Genomic DNA, 16,837 nt, shown 5'->3' on the forward strand with positions numbered 1-16,837 from the left:
TAAAGAGAAAATGATAAAGCAAAAACCGTTGCCATTTATAACAGTTTATGAGAAAGAAAAATAAAAACATAAACCGTAGTAGTTGTAGACCTCCTTCGAGTATTGTTTGTGGGAAGATTTGAACTTAAATAATTTGTATTTGTGTTTGTATAATTGAAAGAACTAGAAATTCTGTATGTATGTTATGTATGTGTACCTAGCTAAGTGTATGTATGCAAGCATGCATTGCCAGAGAGGGTGAAAACTATATTTGAACATTAAAAGAAAAGGAGGATTTCAAGGCACAAGTTATGTACCAACTATATTAGGCAGCCTCTCACAAATTATTAAATGGTCCTATTTTTTATAGTAATAGTCCAAATTAGTATCAAAGAATTTTTAGTTGACACTTTAATTTTATTAAATTTTAATTATTATATTACTTTTTAATTTTTTTATTTTGTTAGTTTAATTAAATCAATTCTTAATAAAAATTAGACAAATAATATTTATTACAAAGGGGGTAGAAGTAGTGTAAATGCATAATTGATATGCACTCGTGGACTCTTTTTAGTGTTTCCTATTTAGTTTCTAATTTCTATAGCTTTCAACTGCCTCTTAAATAGACAAAAAAAAAAAAAAATCCAGCATTTTAATGTAACTTCAAAATTCCAGTAAATTCTTTAGAAGTTAAAATGCGCAATGAATTTTTATCCTTTTTTTTAATTTATTTAGCATGAATCAACCCTTTAGTTAATATAGTATTATATATTATATTGGCATCTCTATGTGGCTCTTCTTCACCTGGGACTGTAGTTAAAATAAATGAACTCATAAATAGTAATGATAAAAAAATTTGTGAAAATAAATATTACAAAATCATAAAATATTACCTGCTTTAATAATTATATATATAATTTATAATAATATTTATAATTTAAATTAAATTGAATCTCCCCTTACAAGGCAGGGAAAATAAAATAGTTTAAAAATAAAATTAAGATTAAATCAATTTACGAAATTATCCTTTTTCGTGTGTCATTAGACTTGGTTGAGTTCCGGAAATCACAATAGAGAAGCGTGCCATTTACCACCGCCGGAGATATTTTACTCCATTCCAATCCGTAATATCCATTTCCACTGCCACACACTCCTCTTCTTCTTCTTCCTCCTGCTCCTCCTCCTCCTCTCTCCGGCGACAACCATGGCTGACCGAAACCCTTCCACCGATGACCTTGACCAGCTCCTCGACAGTAACGACCTCTCCCTCTCTCTATGTTCATCACTCTTGTTATTTAATTCTTTTAATTTTATTTTTTTGCATTCAATCATTTCAGGTGCTTTGGATGATTTCCAAACCTTCAACCTTAATAATTCCTCCGCTCAGAGGTCCCTATTTTCTTCAATATAATCACTTTCCCTTTCAATCTTTTCAATTTTGTTGTCTGAATTTTTCTACTTTGTTATAATCTATTAGGAGCGGGGAAGCAACTGTGGTGAAAAAGGAGGCACCTTCTCTTCCTTCTAGGGTTCAAGGATTGGGGATGGGTGGTGGGTTACCTGATTTGAAAAACAAGAAAAAGGGGAAACAGAAGGCTCCCAAAGATGCCCACGTCAGCGAGGCACTCGACAAGCTGAGGGAGCAGACCAAGGAGGCTGTCAAGGGTCTCGAATTCATGGCTCCGTCGTCGGCAGATGATTTCGGTAAGGATGCCTTGATGGAGGATTGGGTCAAGCAGTTTGAGGACCTTGCTGGCTCTCAGGTAACTAAGTTTACATCCTTCCATTCATTTCCTTTAAAGTTGAAAGCTTTGTGTTGTTGGGAAATGGTGCAATTGAAAATCGTTTATGCTAGTTTGAAGTCAAATCTTTGTTTCTTGTGCTGTGGTTTACAGTTTGAGTAAAATGGTTGAGTTCATGAAGTTGTGAAATGAGTAAGAGAGTCATGGATTTTACAGGCACCTTGTGTTTTGCTTCTTTTTTATAGTGTCTTCTGTAAGCATTAAGCTTATCATTGGGGCATATAATTTTACCATAATTTTCTAGACATGTATGAAACCATGAATTAGTAAAAGGATTTCACGTCCTTGGCACAAATTGAGTTATTCTGTAACGAAATGCTTGATTTTATACATGATAATACATGATTAAGCTATGAAGTGGAGTGAATAGTGAATGTTGGGTCTTGCGGAAAGTTATATTTTGCTTTATCATTCCACTAAAATGGTATTTGGTGTTTGCTTAACTTTTTACAAGCATGTTATAATTTTCCTGTTGCTGTCATTGGATGATCAATTATATTCAGATTTCTTATCTTGATTTGACTGAAATGTGTACTTAGTTATGGAATGGTCAAGAGATTATTGACAAGGAGGTTGATGACTCATGTTTATATGGCTTTTTCTCCCTTTATGATTCTTTTTCTAATATTAAAATTGAAAATTGGGCTGCTTATTTTCATGTAATGAGAAGTCCGCATTCTCGTGGTATAGAAATCATGTTGGTAGTGCTCTCCACTTCTTGCATTTGGTTTTGTCTGATTTTGGATGGGATATGAAATCAAGTTCACCATATATTCTGGCATCCAGTTTTCATATTAAAATTCCTAAAGCTTAGCTATTATGCCAGAGTATTTGTTTTAATGAAATGTAGTTGTCCATATTTCTTTCCAAATAGCATTTGAATGAACTAAAATAGTGCTTATACTGTGAGGGAAAAAAAACCTATTTATCTTTTAATGGTAGTGTACTGTTTTTGTTTGTATAGAATACATTATGTAATGAACTCTTACGGATTTCCTGCTTCTTAACTTAAAGAGATTGCACTAACTGCGTCTGCAAATCTCACTCATAATCTTGCTTAAGAATTCAAAAATAAAGGTATTGATTACTGAAATTTTATAGAACATTTGCAATTTTCAGCTATTAAATAATGAAGGCTGTCAAAATAGTCACAAATTTAAGCTTAAGATTGATAGATGACTTTTTACTTTTGTATGTTAATATTTTTTGTTTGATATTCCCGGTTTGTAAAACTGTATGAAGTTTATTTTATGGGACTGTAGTCCTTTATTTGTATGTTTTGCTTTATACTTGCCATGGCATTCTGAAGAGAAGTAATTTCTGTTGTAAATCAGTTCTTTAAGTGCTTTATTTTTTATTGTAAATCAAAGCAATTAATACGAGGGTTCTTATCTTATGTTACAATTAATCGCCTATATAGTTTGCTTGTTTGGCAATAGGGATCAGCATCTTTCCTTGCTTAAATGTGTCCAAATTTTTTTTAATTATGAACTCAAGTTGAAAATTTATTGGACTTGGATAATAGACGCAAACAGGAATTTGGACTCTAGGAACTGCAACGTACTTTCTGAAAAGAGAAGTTCGAACCCCACATTTAGGAGGTTACTTCCATGCAGAAGTGATTTTGTTTGAGTTTGACATGGAAAAGCAACTAGCAAAAGATTTTAGCTGAGACATGCAGCCCAGCCTGGAAATGTGTTTCACAAACTTAGCTACTTGTACTATATCTTCGATTCTGTTCTTTCAAATATGGGAATGAGGAGGGGGAACATATTATTGTGTACATACTACACACTGATATGTTTCATCATTTTTTCCTTGTTGGCTCTTCTGTTACCCCCACTTTTTGTTCTCTTCCGTAATTCCTCATCATGAGAACACTGTATCTTGGCATGATTTCTGGAAGTCAAGCTGATAATGTCATTAATTTGTTTAGGACATGGAATCTATTGTGGAGACCATGATGCGGCAACTTCTGTCCAAGGAGATTCTTCATGAACCAATGAAGGAAATAGGAGAAAGATATCCAAAGTGGTTGGAAGAGCATAAATCCAGCTTAAGCAAAGAAGACTATGATCGTTATTCACATCAGTATGAACTGATACAGAATCTGAATGAAGTCTATGAAAATGATTCTGAAAACTTCACCAAGATTGTTGACCTCATGCATAAGATGCAAGAATGTGGACAACCACCAAATGATATTGTCCAAGAGCTTGCTCCTGATTTTGATCTAGCCAGTCTTGGCCAGATGTAAGTGTTCTATCCCATCTTATCTTATCTTTGAACTGATTGCTATGGCTGTTTTCGTGTTTATGTTGTACTGTACAGTTGTAACTGCAGCCTCAATTTTCTTACTTCTAAATCAAATTGTCAGCTCCATATATTCTGAAATAAATGAATGATCTGTCACGGAAATTTACTAGTGGGTAGAAGTTGACTATTTAGAGTAGCTGTTTCTAGGGAATGCCTTCAATTCACCAAAGTTAAACTTTGTGCATGATGCACCAAGATAATCCAATGATGTAGATCTAATAAAAACTATAAAAATTTTAACATTATGCTAAGATTTATACCATGGGCTTATCTTCGTGCATCAAAGCATGGTCTTTGTTTCTATGATGATGTTGAACATTTGGTCAGTTTTTTTTCAATGCCGAATAAAGGGCAGCTTGGTCTATACGCATCCCACGTTAACTTAAGATCCGGGTAATGTCCACACCCGAGGGTGTAATGTAGCCAGCCTAATTTGATAATTGTATCAGTGGCTAATTCCACGGCTTGCTCAATAAATGGCCAAAATTGGCTATTTATGATTTTTATCTTAGTTTGCAGATAGTATAACTTAAAAATAGAATCATTTTTCTTTAAGGTGCTTGGTATGGTGTTTAATGCATTTCTTGTTTCTAAACCACTGAAAAGATGACTTGTTGTAATATCTGCAAATTTGAAAATCTAAATGTAAACCATTCTTGTTGCCATTGGTCACCACCAACCTGTACTAGTGGCTTCCTACAATCCTGCTCCAACATTCCTAATAAGAAAAACTCTATCAGCAATAGTTGCTATATGCACCAACCTGTTGGTATGATTGACAAGCACTACCCCATGCTCTGCCTCAACCCACCACGAGTGTTCACTGGTGTTTCCATTTGCCACTGACCGTTGCCTTATCACTACCAATTGGGAACGATGTTGAGAATCTGAGAATTTAAATGGAAATTTGAGGAATTCAGACAGATGAAATAGAGCAACTGCCTTTATACTTTCAGGACACGATTTTAAAACTTAAAATTACTTGGTAGCATTTGTTTCATTTTCTGGGTATGAAGGCTTTGTTTTCATTTTCTGGGTATGAAGGCTACTTAAACGTAGCATTTGTTTTCGTCATGTTACATATGTATTTATGTGTATCAACTCTAATATAAACATTTTCTCCTTCTGCAGACCTCCAGAAATGATGGACTCTCAGACAAATTGTTCTATAATGTGAAGCAATTTCTTCCTCCTTATACTTTGGCAGCTGCTGGTTTTTCAGATTCTTAGGAACATTTGTTTTTTAACTTGTTAGAATAAGAAGGCTTTTATGCATTACTATTTTCCCCCTTTGTCTACTCATAGTTAAGCTAAGTTTGTATATTATATCAGGGATTTTGTAACGTTTTGTGACAGCAATCATGGTACTAGTTATTGCTAGTTGCCCCCACCAAAATTTTCTTTCTGATTTTTTTATAATCATTTCCTATTTAGTTGCTGGATGTTTGATTAATGTTTTTTGCCTCGTGAATTAATAATAATTTTCCAATGGCCTGAGGCATAAACTAGTATTTTTTTTTGTCTTCCAATTTTTACGATTTCATGTTTTTTAATCTCACAAGTCAATAAATATTGGTGGTGTAAAATAAATTATATATACCTCTGGGGAAGCACCATTGGACTTGTATGTTCATATCTAATGCTTGTGAATTTTATTAGTTTAAAAATACAGTAATTCGGTACTTCTCAGCGGCAGCTACAGAAACATTTCGAATATCAAAACAATCAATGGATGAATTTTTCAATTTTTTTTATTTAAATTATGTAAATATCAAAATAATCAATGGAAGATGATTTCAATATAAAAGGTTGCATTTGTGTAATTTATAGTGCCATTTTATTTAATAATGTCATTTAAGCAAATATGATTCGTAACAGCCAATGTAAATGGAATAAAAATATAAAGAGTCTTTAAATTATAACATACAAAAGATGTCTACAAATACTATGTTTAAACAAAAAAATTATTTGAGGGTTATTAAACGTATTCTTAGTGTTTGTTACGCCAATATTCATCTTCCCAAAATTCAACCTGCTTTGTTAAACTATCTTTTCTGTCAAGAATGCCTTGAAGTGTTGAAGGATCATATGGTGGAGGAATAGTGCATGGATATGAATCACTAGGAGATTTCACCATTGAATCCTCCATGAATTTCCTCCCAATACCTTGTTCAGAACATGCCATTGTTTCAGGGCAATACTCCACTGCCCCTTGAGGTATAGTTGGCTTGAACTTTTGAAGTTTTGCATATTCATTAAGCAGATGAAACATGTAATCATACACATACTCCATGCTTAAATCTTCATGTATGAATTTGCTAGCTGCCTCACCTATTGCTTGTGCCTGCTAATTAATTAAATTGAGGGATATAAAGTAATAAACAAAGAAGAATTAGAAAATGAAATATTGAGAAATAGATTGGTGACCTTATGAGTGTTGTTATTGCCCCATTCGACGGCAAACTTAAGAGAAGTGCACTTGCTATTGTCTCTGATGGGCCAATAGTGTTGTAATGGCTCCATGCCTCTTATAAAGAAATCATAGAACTTGGGCTTAACATATAAAGTCATGGAATCACATGCCAAAATGTATTTCTCACTTACTGACCAAGCCCACCCTTCTATGTATATCTTATACCTGTGCAAAATTAATACATCAAAATGTGTCATTCATAGGTTAAAGTTAAACTATTAAATTGGTTATTTACGTTTGGCCTAAATTATGTTTTGGTCCTTAAAATTTAAAGTGCTCTATTTGAATATAAAAAAAATTCATTTAACTTCAATGTAGTCATATCGTGAGGCTAATAATAAGGTCGATAATCTGGAGAACAAGTACAAGCTCCAGAGACACAAAATCAATTGTGGATGCATCAATATCATTCTCTTTAATTCTATAGAAATATTTGATTTAAATTGTAAGAAGAATGATAAATAAATGTATTAATACATCTATAGTTAATTTTGTACTTCTAGAGTTTATACTTGTTCTCTAAATTATCGATATTGTTCTTGTACTGCTGTTATATAAAACATTCCATTAATTATTTAACTTTGACTTTATGGTGGATTACATTTAAGCTAAATTAAACTTTTTTTAATTCAAATAAAAGACTTTAAATCTTAAAAGACCAAACTAGAATTACGTCCGTAGGATCAATTTAGTACTTTACCGGTCTTTCATATTGTAAAACATATATATATGCAAATGCAAAGGAAGATAGCTACCTATGGGTGCATTGGTCTCCTAAGTTGGATGTTTTGTATCCTTGATTAGATTCTTGGTCCCAGTCCTGTCTGTATAGACGAGTGTTCCAGTCATTTTTGTCTGTAACATTACATTTCAAAAGATTTTTCCTAGTTGGAGCCACATCAGGATTCCCCTTCCAATAAGCATATGGTACTCTATCCTTCCATTTCGTCTTCTTGTTCCCTTGTTTGATTTCACTCAAGGTATCTCTCCATGGCTTTATATTTATTTCAGCCCTGTTAAAAGTGTACAAGTTCTATCAATGTGCCTAACACATTATAACATTGTAAATACATAGGAGAATAATTTAAATTTACCATCCCCAAAAGGACCAATCAGGGAAGACAATGTCGAAGCTCCATTGATCTGAGCAATATCTAAAGAGAGGGGGTGGTGGGGAAACAGCATTTGGGCCTTGAAACCTGTCCTTATGGATCACAGGCCTATCATCACAATCAAACAAGAGCTCCAAATCAGGAACCATACCAGGGTACCACCTTAGTAATTGTACGATGCCCCACAGAGTAAACATATCTCTTGTTTGTATTGACTTCCTATACTTCTCCACGTACACCTTTCCGCTGAGGATCACTACCCTAAAGTGAGATGTCCTTTTTGCCCCTTCAAGCATTTCCCTTGTGATCCCTGTCTCTCTCCATGCCTTTAGATCTTCATGGATCCATGTGAAGTATGACGGACACATTAATGGACGGTTCTGATTGTTGTTCTTTGTCGGGTTATGTGATGTAGGGTAGTTGTCTCTGGGACACGTTTGTGTCTCATTCTTCTCCAAATTCAAATTGCTGCATCTAAGTGGAAATTCTTGTTTTTGGGATACCATTGGAATTGTGTGGACTGTTGAATAGTTCTGGCTTGGAATGAAAAAAACTTCAAAGATGGACTTCACAATATAACAATTTCAATATTAGATTATTTTTATCACATTATTAAAAGCTTCCCCAAAGATAATCTAGCTAGATATACTACAAATAATGCTAATAAGCAAGGAATATTCATGATTTTATATTTTCATGGTAGAGCAACAATTCATCAAGGTACTAGGGGAAGAAAAAAAAAGAAACCATAATAATTCTCAGCAACAAAAATAATATTCCTCTATATTTCTCTATATATTGAGGAAGAAAATAATTGAGTTTGAAATTTATTCACCTTATTAATTATTTTCCCTAAAATTAAAGGATTATGTTATGAAGATATTCATAGCAATACAATTAAAATGGATATTTCTATAAAGATGAAATTTTAATCTGTCACATCGTTTGACGTGTTTAATTGAATATATTACTAAACTATCTAACAGTTTGTAATACTATCTTATGTTAAAATGCCTTCATAGAAATATTTACTTATATTAAATACTATCTCAAAGTGATTCTCTTAATTTTATTTTATTTTCTAAATTTTGTCCAATAACAACCGAAAAATAAACTTATACTAAGAATGAGATCATGCAAATGCAACATATATAGATTATATTTGCATGAAATAATATATATGTAGATGATTCACCATATACATTTTTGGCTGTTTTCAAGAAGAAAAAAATGAAACAAAAGGGGAGAGGGCAAATTAAAACCAAAGTACAAACAAAATGGCACAGATTTAATGTGCATAACTGACCTGATTCCAAGCTACAGAAGCAAATAAAGTGGCGACAGCAACGCAAAAGAGCACAATCAACGTGCTTGCAACTGCTATAATAGTATTCTTGTTCTTTGCCTTATGGTGATAGTGATGATGATGCTGATGACGATGATAATAAGAGCTACCACCACCCCAGAAGAGTTTAAGGTATGTCTCATTGTCCTTGTTCATCCCTCTATATACTATATATTCTGATTGATGATTATTATTAGTTCTTAAATTGAATTTGAATTTGTACCTGCAAACTCCAAGCTAAGAATCAATACATATATACATAGGTGTTGCATGCGGAGTTAATATATTATTTGTATATATATGAGTTTATGTTCTTTCTTTTCAGCACTAAGGATTGTGAAAATATAGAGAATTGAATAAAGGAGCGAGGAAGAAACTATATGGGATATATGGAGAATTGAATGAACATATGCAATTATATCATATATATGGTCCCCTCAAATTCTTCTATAAGAGTCAAACACTAGTATAGAGAGCATTAGAGCTGTCATTATGAAATTGGAAGTCTGACTAAATTAAAGAAAATTAAACAATTCTACAAGGCATCTAGAAGAGAAAGTTTATACCTTATGTCCTTATACATGCACGGTTATGAGATACGCCTTTTCCTTTTTTTTTTTTTTTTTTTTTTTACTTTTTATTCGTCCTCTTCTCCTTCTTTTTATTCCCTTTCTCTTTTTCATTTTTGTTTTCCTTCACAATTTTTTTTATGTTTATTTTTTATTAATTTTTTTAATGAAAAAATATTGGTATTTTTATTAAAAATAAAATTATTGAGTGTAATTACAGATTTATGAATTTTGTAGGTGAAAAGTCAACACATAGAAGCAAGTTGCAACAAGTGGAGGGGCGTGTTGCAACATGTGGGCCACGTGTTGAACACGTGACAACATCCCAACTAACACGTAGAAAGGAAGCGTGTTGAAACACATATGGGGCATGTTGAATAATGAATATGTTTCGGATGTTCAATTCAAGAGGTATGCAGATGATTATATTTATTATTCTTAATTGGATAGTTATTCATTTCTTTTGATTCGATTTACTTATGCATAGTTAACAATAGCTGAATATTCAATTCACTAGGTGTGCGAATAGTTATCCTAATGTTAAGATTTAGGAGATAATTTGAGAGTAGAGTATTCTTTTATTTTATTAGATCAATTTTAAAATCTATTATTTACATTGTTTATAAAAGTCATTGTCTACCTAACAAAATTGGGAAAGCAAAATATAGTAAATAAGAGACAACAAAAAGAACTGCCTAATTGAAAACCATTATTAAGTTGAAATGGGAAAATGGAAATAACATTTATATCAAAGCGGCAAAATAAATAAACAAATAAACAAGATGATGATGGAAACTTTTCCAAACTTTTCATATAAAAAAAAATCTCATTGTGTAAACACATAATATTATAAAAAATTATAAATTGTAACAGGTGCTTACTATCATGGCGTAACTTGCTCCTCAATTCTATGCCGGAAATCAAACGTTAAATGTTACATACTTACATCACATAGACGATTCCGGAAGACTCCTCTATAGTCATCTTTTTTTATATTTTATCACTACTATTCGCCATTGGCATTTCTGATTTAAAATATATTTTGTAGATATACATCTCTGCTATCATTTTTAGTACATCTTTTTATATTTTATCACTACTATTCAACTAATAATTTGACTAAAAAAATTATGGTTATCATTTTTAATACAAATATTTTCTATTTGCAAAATTCAAACTCAATATTGCTAAAGTTTGGTATAGAATATAGATGAAAGATTTATAGGCATGACCAAAAAAAAAAATTCAAGACTAGAATATAGAACTCCTTTTAGTGTATATGAGAACGTGACTGAATGTGTGTAATGTAAGGGAAAAAAAACTCTTATTTTGTCTCAGATTTTATTATTTTACGTGATGAGTTATAAACTTATAATATTATCTATCTGTAAACAAAAAACGATTCAATTATACATGTATGTGAACATTATTGTTGCCCACAAATAATGTAGGTGTTGGACACAATAACAAGTAGTATCTAAATCTGAACAAAAGTTTACTTGCAATTTCAGACATTAGAATCTTGGAATTTTAACCTAACTATATAAACACATTCTAAAATTATGTGAAGATATTTTGATAAAACAAATTAAACTTGGATTGTTGACATTGTTTAATTTGTTGCCTATTCTCAAGAAGGCAAAGTTATTAAAGACAAAAGACTAGGTAGGGTGGTGTGAAAAGTAAAGGATGGCTGCTACCACTACCTATGATGTTGAGTATACACGAAGGGAGGCCAGGGACCAAATTAGATACATAGATATATAAGCAATTCCAGTATAGTTGCTTGCTAACAAGTCAATTACTTCGATTTTGGACCAACTTTGTTAGGGCAAAAATTAAATTAATCACATTGTACATATATTATAATAATACCTAATTGTTAGGTTAAGATCCACTAATTCAGCTCTTCTTATTAGTTTCTCAATTGTTCCTCTATTTTGACTTCATTGCGTTTTTTTCAGTTCATCAAAAGGATTTAAAATAAGAAAAATGTTGAGAAATATGATCTCGTTTTTTTATGTAATGTTTTGGAATTCATTTTATTAGACATATAGTGTCAAGATAAAACATTATTCTCATGTAAGAATGTGTGGGACTGTGGGGCATGATATAAAAGTTCACCTTATCAATAGTATAATTTAAAGGTGTCAAATGAGAGTACTTTATTAGACTTTCATACACAAAGAATAACAGAATTTTTTGTAAGGAAGATAAAACAAATGGAAGATATAGTTCATATCTTTAACGCAACTAGCTGCTTTTCCTATAATTATTAATTGATATGAAATTAATATTTGGAATGAACATCATGTAACTTTATATCTCTTAGTCTCACCTACACTTTTTCTCCTTTTATATTTCTATTGTTCTTAATTGCTATATTGTACAACACTAATTGCTTTGTGAATAGTATTATTAGACTAGGGGAGTGGATTATTGAATGAAGAGTGGTTAAATGGTTTTTATGCTCCACTTTGATACATAGTAATTCATTGACCAACAATAAATTTTTAAATGGAGTTTAACAGTTTTGTTAGGTAGACAATAACTTTCGTAAACAATGTGAATAATAAACTTTAAAATTGGTCCAATAAAATAAAAAAACACTACACCCATACAGAAATCACAAAAATCACAAGTAAAGAAGACAGTATGCATAACTGCATTGTTTATTAAACTCATTGTTTACTTATACTTTTCCAGAATTTAAATCCGTGAAAAATTAGTCATTGACCTATCTGATTAGGAGATACAATAAAAAACGAAAAAAAAAATTGATTTATAAATATATTGTCACTCCAATTTAATTACTACATATTTAACCACTTCTACAATAATGATTACCCCTATTGTTATTATTATTTTCCCGTGACTTATCATTGCTACACTATTACCTTTTTCAAAAAGAAATGAGCCTCATTTACTAAATTTTATAAACAGCTAACAAATTAATAAGTATTAATAATATATGTAATATAATCATATATATTCAAAAAAATAAATTATTAAATTTTTCTTTCATCAATCTATGTATCGTACCAATAGATCATTGATTACACAATCAACTTATATGAGAGTAGGGATCCAAAAAATAAACAAAATAATATAACAAATGAGAGAATTAAGGACTTACAAAAGTGTGAGTGACAAGTTTGAGCAACTAAAATGAGGAAGGAAGAAAAACGTAAGAGTTGTGGTAAGTGGTCGATGTAATTAGTAAGAGTGCATAGTAAAAAAGATTAGAGGAGACAGGAGCTTGAGAGAAATAAGAAATATCCATAGAAGTACTCAGTTATGATTTCTTTGTTATTAGTAGCGTATTTATCAAGATTTAAAATTGAGAAAAATTCTTAAGTCTAAGTTTCAATATTGTATTATAGTCTTTGCCAGTGGGAGTTTTCGTTAAGGTGAGTCAAAGGATCAAGAGACTAATTGGTTAAAAGAATCTTAATTTAGAATGAACAGTCAATTATTTGAATTCTCAGTGCCTTTAGGCACATGGGTGTTACGATATGAAGAATGAAGTCAAAGAAAAAGAATTCTCATATTATATTACCAAAAATAACAAAGCTGCATTATCAAGCTTGCAACTCATGGCATATTTTCCTACCAAAAGAAGGCAACCAATTATAGACTTTACATGGGGGGGAATCAAATCACTTGTTTGGAAAGATGGAAAATGCCTCACAATCCGAGGGTTTCAAGAACCAATTGCTAAAAGCTGGTTTCCCTTTGAAAATTTTTGAGGCTGAGCAATATTCTTCAGCTCCTTCCTGCAAAGTAATATATGATTGAATCATGTTAAGATATGGCATGTCATGAACAATCTTCCCCAATAGTGTCATTGGGTTACTTATTGTCTTGAGACACAAGATACAGAGGTGTTGAGAGGACAAAAATACGTTTAAAGAAAGGAAACAGCCTAAAGTAATTTATAGGCTAATTTATGAAAAGAAAGGATATAGGAAACATGTTTATTGTCTTTGTCCCTTTAGTCTCAAGACAGAAACCAAACACTACCATAGGGTTAAGACGTGAAGAACATGAAGAATACCTTGAGATTGCGATAAGTAACCTCATTGGCTGGAGAATTTCCAAAGCGTTTCTGGCTCAATAACAAGAAAGCCTCCAACATTCTCTTTCTGTAAATGTCAAATCATAGTCAGCACTTGACAAGCAAACTATCTAAAATGGCACATGTCGGCTTACTTGCATAACAATGACTCAGTTGAAGGGTAGAGTGCTCCTTTTGCGGAGGTGCCTTGCTTTCTTCCAGTAGTTCCAAGGATGACTTCATGCAAGCCATACTTATTCCAGCATATAGAATATCTGCAAATTTAACTGTTCAGATAGATGCAAATATCGAGCCACAAAATTACACGAACAAAAGAACTTTGCTGAAATTTGATGCAAGTACCCGCATGTTAAAGTCTCTGCAGCGCTATCGGATTGTTGAAATTCCTTTGGTGGTAGTGGGGCAGCATGAAATAGCGGCTAGTAAATTGGAAAGCACGTTACAATCAGCAATGTACAACTCAACTTTCGATTTTACCACCCTATAATATTTGACACTTACCTGGTTCACTCGAAATGGGGCTATTAGCTTATTTGACAAAGATAATATTCGATCTAACAAAGTTCTTTTCAAGTTATCTTCAATGTTGAAATTCTCTGGACTGTTAAGTGGTAGACCAACCGTAATTGAAGACACATAAACAGGTTGAAAAAAATAGGAAAGCAAAGCTCCTGGAAAAGGAAACAATATTACCACACTTGAATTTTGCAAAGGAATAAGGTAATCAATCAGTGTTCTATCAACATTAGCCAAATTATTCAAATGAACATTTTTCTGATCAGCATATAGCTTTGTTTCATGTTTGTAAACATGACTTTTTATGTTGCACTAGCGGCTACTATACCTAAATCCTCATATTTGTGTTCCAAGAAAGATTCACAAATAGGCAAATAGTCCTGGTTTAAGCATGTCTAACCTTGAACACCGACAGTGTTCCAACGAGCTATCTTGTCGGAGCAACTAACTGATAGAGTAGTATCACCACGACCCGGCTTCCTTTGGACTGTCCCCTTTTGTTTTAACCCACTATCTGGAATTGAATGCAAAAGCAGTTCTTTAGACACAAATATCGCACGTTTAAATATTCTAGTTCTTTATCATTCAAGAAATCGCATTAAGGTGAACACAATATCCATCATATTTTATAAGAATTATATTCACAGAAAACTTGCTAAAGAGATGTTAACATGGATATATTTATTTACCTAGAGGTGAAGATGAATCACTTTCGCCTGAGGGCACAATCTCCAAAGGCGAGTCAACCGAACTCAATGAAGAAGCTCCACCTATAAAACACAACCAACCCAACATGGTAAGTGGTAACAAATAAGGGAAGGATTTTGATGATTAGATATAGACAAGATAAAGTGAGAACTAAGTTTACATGGTAACTGTGATATGTACATATGTAATTTCCAACCCCTCTTCATGTTATATTTTCTTTCACTAATGCACTCAGAATCCAGCTCAAACTGTAAGTTGCCATCATTGACTTTGAACCATTTGCATTCATTGCTAGGCATATGCTTACTACAACTTTCAGTAAGATGCTGAATCTGTGTATAGAAGAACCTGGTGTGAATAGAAATGAATGAAATAATATCTCCTCACATAACAACACATACAAAATTGAAAACTTACTATTCCACAATACATCTTAGAAATCATTTGATATATCACCTACACAATCTAAGATTTTTCAAAACTACACATGCAAAAGCATAGAGAACAATTTCTACATTCAAATTGATGCATTTGGAGGACACAGAACATGTTCAAACTAAAACAAGAATTTAATTTCTATACAGTAGCAGCATGAAGATGTTTTAAACCGAGATAAGATAACGTGTTGCCAAATCAATGAAAGTAAATACTTTTCACACTCATTTCTTGAATACTCATCCAAAAACAAGAATTTGATTGGATTAGACTGTTAATATATCAGAATTGAACTAGTTTATAGCATAGTAATGACACAAAATGCAGAAAGCTCATGAAAATCATAGTAAAAGAAAAGAAACCTCATCAAAGCTCTTCGAGCTATAACTTCAGCATGGGAATCATGAACAACATCACCACAGGAACGTAAACGAGAGCGTCCAATACACTTTGTTCCTGTCCCCAATGCAACAACTTCCAAATCTGTAAATACTTAAACAATGAACAATAAGTGAACTCTTTCAGCTGAAATTTGAATTCTAGGTATAAATGTTCCAAAGAGAAGAAACAAAAGAAAGAGGAAGAAGAAACCATTGGTAGGAGAAGAGAGAAGAAAAGCGGCTAAAACGGTGACTTCACGGCCTTGAGGTTTTCCCTTTTTGGGAAGAGAATTATACAAACTAAGAACCTTTTCGGATACCCTTTCACCAAAACTTTTTTCGTGTGAAGAAGACGTAGACATGATTGTTGAAGTCGAAGTTGAAACCGACGAGCTTGAGGAAGCCATTGATTCTGCACACTCACTCTGATAGAGATGACACAGACTGGGCTTTAGACTAGGCCCAACTGGGCCCAAATTCAAAATACCTCTATACTTTGGAAATGAGGCCTTTTTTTCCAAACCCTTTTTATAGGTCTGTTAAAAACCTTGTCCAAAAACGTTGTTGTTAAAATTATCCAAACCATCGTGTCCAAAAATAAGTTAAAAAAAATTATAAAACATACATAACATATAAAATAAGTAAAAAAAAAACATATACAACATGAAATTTACTCTGTTTTTTTATCTCTACACATTCTCAATATGTATAAGAATAAATACTAATTACCACCATCCACTTTATTATTTTAATCTCATGAATTAAAAAGAGTGAATGAAACCATTTCCATAATTACATTTAATAAAAATTTTAGACATACCATTAAGAGAGTGTATCGTTTCTTAAATCTTAATAGATAACTAAATGATTTTAAGGAAAAATTTTATATATACTAACTAAAGTACTAAACACAACTAAGCATCTCACAATCAAAAAATTTCCAACGTGGTTTTGCTGTGCCCCCAACCCCACTATTTTTTTTTTGAAAGATCAAAACATTAATTATGTGAAAAACTGAAGCAACTTGCTGTAGGGGAATAATGCCAGGAAGGCCCAGCAACAAAAATAATGAAGTAACAAATAAGAAATGGCACTTTAGTAGAGATTAAAGGACTTAACATGGA

At 32.3% G+C, this 16,837-nt stretch overlaps 3 protein-coding genes across 5 annotated transcripts; 1 reads left to right on the forward strand and 2 right to left on the reverse strand.

Annotated features, from left to right (window-relative positions):
- The first annotated feature begins 1,005 nt into the window (after positions 1–1,005).
- Positions 1,006–5,608, forward strand: LOC130943373 (peroxisome biogenesis protein 19-2-like). Its single transcript, XM_057871217.1, has 5 exons — positions 1,006–1,232; positions 1,317–1,368; positions 1,457–1,742; positions 3,718–4,034; positions 5,229–5,608. The coding sequence occupies exons 1-5, from the start codon at positions 1,184–1,186 to the stop codon at positions 5,272–5,274; spliced, it is 750 nt and encodes a 249-aa protein (XP_057727200.1). The 5' UTR covers positions 1,006–1,183; the 3' UTR covers positions 5,275–5,608.
- Positions 5,609–5,934: 326 nt separating this feature from the next.
- Positions 5,935–9,402, reverse strand: LOC130945998 (uncharacterized). 2 transcript variants are annotated; one of them, XM_057874682.1, is made up of 5 exons: positions 8,989–9,402; positions 7,665–8,215; positions 7,326–7,583; positions 6,525–6,735; positions 5,935–6,441 (listed from the first exon to the last, which is right to left on the reverse strand). In XM_057874682.1, the coding sequence occupies exons 1-5, from the start codon at positions 9,181–9,183 to the stop codon at positions 6,088–6,090; spliced, it is 1,569 nt and encodes a 522-aa protein (XP_057730665.1). In that variant the 5' UTR covers positions 9,184–9,402; the 3' UTR covers positions 5,935–6,087. The 2 variants fall into 2 exon arrangements, with proteins under 2 accessions (XP_057730665.1, XP_057730664.1); XM_057874681.1 differs by having other exon boundaries at positions 7,665–8,248.
- Positions 9,403–13,138: 3,736 nt separating this feature from the next.
- Positions 13,139–16,095, reverse strand: LOC130946451 (tRNA-specific adenosine deaminase TAD1). 2 transcript variants are annotated; one of them, XM_057875208.1, is made up of 10 exons: positions 15,925–16,095; positions 15,696–15,816; positions 15,059–15,246; positions 14,880–14,960; positions 14,591–14,704; positions 14,176–14,345; positions 14,017–14,093; positions 13,809–13,928; positions 13,654–13,741; positions 13,139–13,372 (listed from the first exon to the last, which is right to left on the reverse strand). In XM_057875208.1, exons 1-10 carry the CDS (start codon positions 16,073–16,075, stop codon positions 13,256–13,258), a joined length of 1,227 nt encoding a protein of 408 aa, XP_057731191.1. In that variant the 5' UTR covers positions 16,076–16,095; the 3' UTR covers positions 13,139–13,255. The 2 variants fall into 2 exon arrangements, with proteins under 2 accessions (XP_057731191.1, XP_057731190.1); XM_057875207.1 differs by having other exon boundaries at positions 15,696–15,825; positions 15,925–16,093.
- Between the last annotated feature and the right edge of the window lie 742 nt (positions 16,096–16,837).

Source organism: Arachis stenosperma, chromosome 8, assembly GCF_014773155.1.
Source record: "Arachis stenosperma cultivar V10309 chromosome 8, arast.V10309.gnm1.PFL2, whole genome shotgun sequence".
NCBI lineage: Eukaryota > Viridiplantae > Streptophyta > Magnoliopsida > Fabales > Fabaceae > Arachis > Arachis stenosperma.